This window comes from Salvia hispanica, chromosome 3 (assembly GCF_029641045.1).
Source record: "Salvia hispanica isolate PSC_SH4W2 chromosome 3, Shi_PSC_v1, whole genome shotgun sequence".
NCBI lineage: Eukaryota > Viridiplantae > Streptophyta > Magnoliopsida > Lamiales > Lamiaceae > Salvia > Salvia hispanica.
The window spans coordinates 49480295-49487560 of NC_142694.1; the positions used below are offsets into that span (position 1 = coordinate 49480295).

Here is a 7266-nt window from a genome sequence, read left to right on the forward strand (position 1 = left end):
CTATTATACAATCAATTCATGTCTAAATTAAATCAAACATTGCTTTAACTAGTCATATTATTTTCTCTAGCATGACTTCTCATACCTCCACGTCCTACTCTTATATTTGTTGAAACCAAACTAACACAAGGCAAGAAACTCTCTCTCCCCATCTATTATTATTTGTTGAAACATGTTGAAACCCAAAGAAAATCTAAACTCAAGGCAAACCACATACAAGGTAGCATGAATTCCTCCTCCCCCTCCAATATAAATCCACCTCCACCTCCTCTCTCTCTCCTCCAAAAACTGACGACCACCACCATGGCACCCCTCTTTTCTCTCCTCCTCTTCGCCCTCCTCCTCGGCACGGCCCGGGCCGAGGACCCCTACCACTTCCACACATGGGACGTGAAATACGCCACCCTCTCCCCCTTAGGCACCCCTCAAAAGATCATCACCATCAACGACCTGTTCCCCGGCCCCCGCCTCAACGGCACCTCCAACAACAACATCGTCGTCAACGTCTTCAACCACCTCGACGAGCCCCTCCTCTTCACCTGGAACGGCATCCAGCAGCGTAAAAACTCGTGGCAGGAGGGCTTGCCCGGCACCAACTGCCCCATCCCTCCCGGCACCAACGTCACCTACAAATTCCAAGTCAAGGACCAGATCGGCAGCTACTACTACTACCCTTCCACCTCCCTCCACCGCGCCGCCGGCGGCTACGGCCCCATCACCGTCCACAGCCGCGAGCTCATCCCCGTCCCCTACGCCTTCCCCGAGGCCGAGCACACCGTCCTCGTGGGCGACTGGTACACCAAGCCCCTCCCCGACCTCACCAAGCTCCTCGAATCCGGCCGCAGCCTCGGCCGCCCCGAGGGCGTCCTCATCAACGGAAAAGGCGGGAAAATTGAACCAAACCCTAACCCTAAGGAGGAGCCGATGTTCACAATGCTCCCTGGCAAGACCTATCGATACAGATTCTGCAACGTCGGGATGAAGAATTCAATCAATGTCCGATTCCAGAAGCATTCCATGAAATTGGTGGAGGTTGAAGGATCTCACACGGTGCAGAACATGTACGATTCGTTGGACGTTCATCTCGGCCAATGCTACGCCGTTTTGATCACCGCCGATCAGGAGCCGGGGGACTACTACCTGGTCGCGTCGACGCGGTTCACCAAGGAGGCGGTGTCGTCGAGGGCGCTGTTGCGGTACTCCGGCGGGAAATCTCCGGCGCCGGCGGAGATTCCGGCGGCGCCGGTGGGGTGGGCGTGGTCGCTGAACCAGTTCCGGTCGCAGCGGTGGAATCTGACGGCGAGCGCGGCGCGGCCGAATCCGCAGGGCTCGTACCACTACGGGAAGATCAACATCACGAGGACGATTAAGATCGTGAACTCCGCGGGGGCTGTGGACGGGAAGCTGAGGTACGCGATCAACGGGGTGTCGCATGTGAATCCCGAGACGCCGCTGAAGCTGGCGGAGTACTTCGGAGTGGCGGATAAGGTGTTTAAGTACAATCTGATCAAGGACGATCCTGGCGAGGTCGGCGAGACGATGACCATGGCGCCGGACGTTGTGAATGCGACGTTTCGCGATTTTATTGAGATTATTTTTGAGAATCAGGAGAAGAGCGTGCAGACGTGGCATTTAGCCGGCTATTCGTTCTTCTCCGTCGCGTAAGTTTTCTTTAATTTGAAAAAATAAAATAAAAAGGAAAATAATTAAGCAGCGCTGTGTCTGCTTAATTTATATAAGTATAATGGATGACATGAACATGGAACAGGATAGAGCCGGGTACATGGACACCGGCGAAGAGGAGCAACTACAATCTTCTGGACGCGGTGAGCAGGAACACCATCCAAGTGTACCCGGGATGCTGGGCGGCGGTCATGCTGACCATGGACAACGCAGGGATGTGGAATTTGAGGGCGGGCTCGACGGAGAGGGCTTATTTAGGCCAGCAGCTATACTTCAGCGTGCTCTCGCCGGAGCTCTCGCTCCGCGACGAGTACAATCTCCCCGACGATCAGCTTCTCTGTGGAATCGTTAAGGACATGCCAAGGACTAAATTGTATACCATTTGATCATTTTTTTTTCTTTAATGCATGGAGAGCATGTGGTGATATGATATGATTTGTATGTAGACAGACCTATACTGTATTCAGGTTTTGGATATATATAGAATAAAGATAGAGGTATTGGCCAACGTATCAAAAAAATGTTGATAGAAACTTATTTCTTTCAGTTAAATAGATATATGCATACGAAAATTGTTTAATACTGATATGCTTAATGCTACATTTTAAAACTAGTACTCCTACTATTAAAAACATTTCTATGCAACACACTTTTTTGTAATAAAAATTAATTATAAATGAAATATCTCTATTTTATATTAAGCACGATAATTGACTTATACGATTACTCATATTTTGAAGCAAACTTAAAGTTATTGCATTAGAAATAGTTACGAATATATCTTTTAGTCGTTGTTCGTGTTCATCGTTAGTACTAGAAGAACGGATGAAAACGAAAGATCTTTATAAAAGAAATGTATCCATTAATCTAAAACGAAAAGCAATTAAAATTAATGAACAAAAATAAAGATAATTATTATATTTATTAAAATTAGATAAAAATTTTATTAGTTACTAACTAGTTTCAAATAAAAATAAAATATAATTAATAAACTACAACAAACTAAAAATAAAAAAAATAATAAAACATGATCAATAAACTAGAAACCGAGAATTCTTATTTATAAATAAAGTTTAAACTCTTATATAAAGATAAAATTATTAAAAAGAAAAGTATTGATTGTATTTTTTAAATAATAAAAAGCCCAAACCTAAGCCGAATACATAAAAAGAAGGGAAAAGAAATAACAATGGAGGTCAACGGAAAAGCTGCGCTGCTTGAGGTCTGAGGATGAATCATGGGGTCCGGTTGCCGTGGGGTCGGGGGCTGTTGGGAGGAGTCTTCCGAAGGTTCTCCGGGGACGGCTGTGGGGTCAGCCGACCCCACGCGACCCTCACTCATGGTGAGGGAGACAAGCGCAGCCACGAACCCAGCGTTTCCGGCAAGCGTGGGCTCGGTGTAGGTGTAGTTAGTGCGGACATCTTTGAATTCGTCGGAGGGATAAGGGCCAGCAACCATGGCACCGGTGACGATGTTGGGATTGGGTGTGCTGGCGTCACGCCACCGCCACCCGCCGCTGCAAGAGTAGCGGGTTTTGTCTATGGGGATGGAGGCACCGCGGTGGTGGACATGCCTTGGAAATTTGGTACCGTATCCAACAATGTAGCTCATATTTGAAGGGTTGGCGCCTAGTATATAATTCATCTTAACGAAACATACACAATTATTAGTTGTTACCAATCATGTATAATTTTTTTTATTTTAAAATAAAATTAGAAACACAATAAAATAGAGAATATGGTACCTGTAAAGTTGCGAAATCTTTTAGAACATTTAGTGACAAAAAGGTTGAGCCACAAAACCATCCAGTAAGTCCCGTAGCATTGAGGTAATCAGCATAAACAGATGCCAAAAATGCTGCATTTGCTACATATTGCAAATTTTGTGGCTTCCCACGGTTCAATTCAATCATTCCTCCTATAAATTTTACAACAAAGCAACCAAAGTTTATCAATTAGATAGGCAAATTAAGCCTAGCTACTGATTTTGCACACAAATTATAAATTATGCCTCTAAATACACAAATTTCTTGTTATTTTATAGTAGTATACAATTGCTTTAAATTAGTGCAAGAGGTGAGCGCCTTAAATGTCTCCATAGCTCAAAATGGTCAACCTACATACTATTACTAAACGACATAGTTAGATCATAGATTTTTATGTTATTTAGCTAGCCATGATGAAATTAATTTACAGCAAAAATATAAGATTAAAATAGTATGTAGTCATACCTTGAGTCCAATTGAAAACTTTGTTGCTCCGAAGGTAAGAACACATAGTAAGCCCGGTAATATTATGATGCATATAATTCAACATATCCACGTATGGATATCCCGGTTTCAAGAAAAGCCCGACTCTTGTCAGAAGTAGCATTGCCCCCGGCAGCTTATTATCCCAGCTAAAAACTCTCAAATCAGGAGTCATGTTAAAGGCCCCGGAATTCCTCGCCAATCCGGGATTAGTAGCCAGGGACAAGTACGAAGAGTTGTCGGTGGCATAGAAAAGCCACACAGCGCCCCAAATGTATTCATCGTAGTATCCGGTTGAGTTGTAGTACGGCTCGATGAAAGGGTTACTTGTCGAGTAATGGGCCCTTCGGGCCGGGTCGCGGGCAAAGGTGAAGACGTTCTTGGCCTCCTCGGCCAGCTTCTTTGAGTAGACGTGGTTGTCGCGGAAAACAATGGAGGTGGCTGCTAGGGCGGCCGCCATCTCGCCCGCAAGGTCAGGCCCGGAGGTCGTGGTTTGGACCGGGCGGGGGTATTCCATGTCTTCGGGACGTTGCCAGCAGAAGTTGTCATCAGGGTTTGTGGAGCCGGGTCGAGATCCGCCAACCTGCTCGAGTTTGGGTCAGGATTTATAATGGCCCGTGAGAATAGGCCTGTTATATGTACCTTGAGTTTAAATATATGGTCATAGTTTACATACTCCCTCTGTCCCCGACGTGTTTTCACTTTGATCCGACACAAATTTTTAAAAAATGTAAAAGAAATTGAGTTGAAAAAGTAAGTGGATAATCGATCCTACTATTATACTCCCTCCGGTCCCAATTAAATGTTTCATGGTACTCCCTCCATCCCCAAAGAATAAGCACTTGAGTCCGGCATGAGTTTTAATGCAAAATTGGTAAAGTAAGAAAGGGGTAGAGAAAAAAAGTAAATAAAGTATTGTTAGTGGATGATGGGTCCCGCCACATTAGAGAGAAAAAAGTTTTGAAATTAGAAAGTGCATATTCTTGTGGGACGGACTAAAAAGGAAAGAGTGTATATTCTTGTGGGACGGAGGGAGTATACTTTTATTTGGTTGGACCCCAATAAAAGTCTCATTTCACTTTTATCTTTTTTGATAATAGACCTACATTTAACTAACACATTCTCACTTACATTTTATTATAAAATTAATATATAAAAGTATGATTTAGATTCCACTAACTTTTTCTACCTCTTTTACAAAACCAATGTCTTAACAATTTTGCACTTGTCAAATATGAGGCATTTAATGGGGACCGAAAGGAGTATATTACTCTAGTATTATAATAAAATAAAATGTGTGTAAAACAAGTTAGTGGAATGCAGGGTCAACTATATAAAGTAGTAAATTGAAATGAGACAACTAATAAGAGATGGAACAAAATGAAAAACTGGAGCACATATATAAGGATAAAGGGATTATTATGCATACACATATGTTGTCATGGACAACATGTATATTGGTATTGTTATCTATTCATTGACTTCAAATTATAGTGAAATAGGGGCATACCTGTGTATAAATTTGGTTTATTTTAGGGGAGGAGTTGAAAGTTAGAAGCAAATAGTCAGCGCCCCATTTGATGAGGTCTCTAACATGATTATATTCTCCATTTGCACGATATTTGTGCTCATATTCAATAACGCTCCAACTTAACATCGTGACGGAAAATGCCATGGGAAAATGAAATTTGGCATTATCTCCGGCGTCATAGTATCCTCCCACCAACCCTCCTTCAACTATAACGTCTGTTAAACCCGACCCGTCTCGTAACCCGGAATTCCCTCTCCATGGGATACGGTTCTCCTTGCCCAATTTACCGGCTGCACAAACAAATTAAAGATGTCAAATGGAAAATATGTACGAGGTATATAACTTTATTCATGCATCAAATATATAGTGTTTCGAAGCAATTTAGGTAGCATAGTGCTAAAACTCAAATACGAAAAGCATATGTAAAAAAACTTATAGCTATGCCGAGTCTCATAGAAATGATAAAGCTATAGCTAATCAGATCCAAATAAAATGATTTTACACACAACTTCCTCACTCTATCCACCATTAATTAAAGAGTTATTTTGTTATTTTTTATTTTTCACAATTTATATAATTATTTATTTTATACTATTTTTAGTAAGCAGACCTCATAATTCATTAATTTTTTACATTCACAGTCCATTATAAAATCAATATTAAAAATGAGCAAATGCCATTCACTCTTTTTATTACTCGTCATCACAAAACTAAATAATTTCTTAAACTCTCTCTCCAGTCAAATAAAATAATAAAGCTACGCTGATCTCCTATAAATGATAAAGCTATAGCTAATCAGATCCAATTAAAATAATTTTATATATTGCTTCGCCATTTCAAAAGTCATTTTGCCTGTTTTGGTTTTCTACCATTTATAAAATTATTTATTTTATTTCATTTTGAGTATGCAGACCTCATATTCTATTAACTTTTTACACTTATAATTCATTATAAAACTAATATTAAAAATGAGTTCCACATATCACTCACTTTTTTCTCTTTACATTTTTCTTCATAAAATTAAACAATTTCTTAAAATCTGTGTTCAGTTAAAAGGGCTATTTAAATGGTGGATGGAGGGATTTCGTATCAGATTGAGTCCTATGTTGAATATCGACAATTACTAGTAATAAAAATTAATAAATAAAGAAATAATTAAGAGATTAATATAGTAGAGAGGAAACGTACACTTTTGAGCATCGAAGAAGAGAAGAGCCTTGTGGAGCGCAGCTGCGTAGTTATCCGGCAATGGATGAGGCGACGGCTTGTCTTTAGGTTCGGAGTTAGCTTCGGTTATCGGAAGCCCAATCACGATTAAAATGGACAAAAATGCCCATTTCAACATGCATAAATATTTATTTTGTTGCCTCATATTTGTACTTTGAGATCACGAAAAGAAACGCAAACTCAAAGTTACCTTAAAATATCAGTGGCTAAATTGGACACCAGTTCTAATCTCTCTCTAGCTAGTAATCACTTGTATTTTATTATTGTATATATAGAGATTGGGGGGAATAGAAAAACAAGTTGACTTGGATGTGTAATTTTTAACTTTTAATCTCTCTACTTTGAATGATGCATGTGCACTGCAACATGGTAAATTCTGTAAAGATGCTCTATAATATTTAAAATTGGCTTTTTTAGGAATGAGTTGTATACTCCTATTACTAAATACTACTATGACATTTAGTTTAATAGAATTGAGGTGGTAAAGAAATGGTTTAAAAATCACACCAATGGAAATTAATGGCCTTCAAGAGTATTGACTTTAATTTGCTGTAGTATTTTATGTGTCATGTTGCTA

General features: G+C 40.6%; 2 protein-coding genes across 2 annotated transcripts; one reads left to right on the forward strand and one right to left on the reverse strand.

The window, feature by feature from the left end:
• Positions 1 to 298: 298 nt before the first annotated feature.
• LOC125216740 (L-ascorbate oxidase homolog) lies at positions 299 to 2265 on the forward strand. The gene is made up of 2 exons (XM_048118507.2): positions 299 to 1661; positions 1769 to 2265. The coding sequence occupies exons 1-2, from the start codon at positions 304 to 306 to the stop codon at positions 2067 to 2069; spliced, it is 1659 nt and encodes a 552-aa protein (XP_047974464.1). The 5' UTR covers positions 299 to 303; the 3' UTR covers positions 2070 to 2265.
• Positions 2266 to 2780: 515 nt separating this feature from the next.
• Positions 2781 to 6899, reverse strand: LOC125216715 (endoglucanase 12-like). Its single transcript, XM_048118477.2, has 5 exons — positions 6651 to 6899; positions 5442 to 5752; positions 3914 to 4514; positions 3428 to 3600; positions 2781 to 3327 (listed from the first exon to the last, which is right to left on the reverse strand). The coding sequence occupies exons 1-5, from the start codon at positions 6832 to 6834 to the stop codon at positions 2812 to 2814; spliced, it is 1785 nt and encodes a 594-aa protein (XP_047974434.1). The 5' UTR covers positions 6835 to 6899; the 3' UTR covers positions 2781 to 2811.
• Between the last annotated feature and the right edge of the window lie 367 nt (positions 6900 to 7266).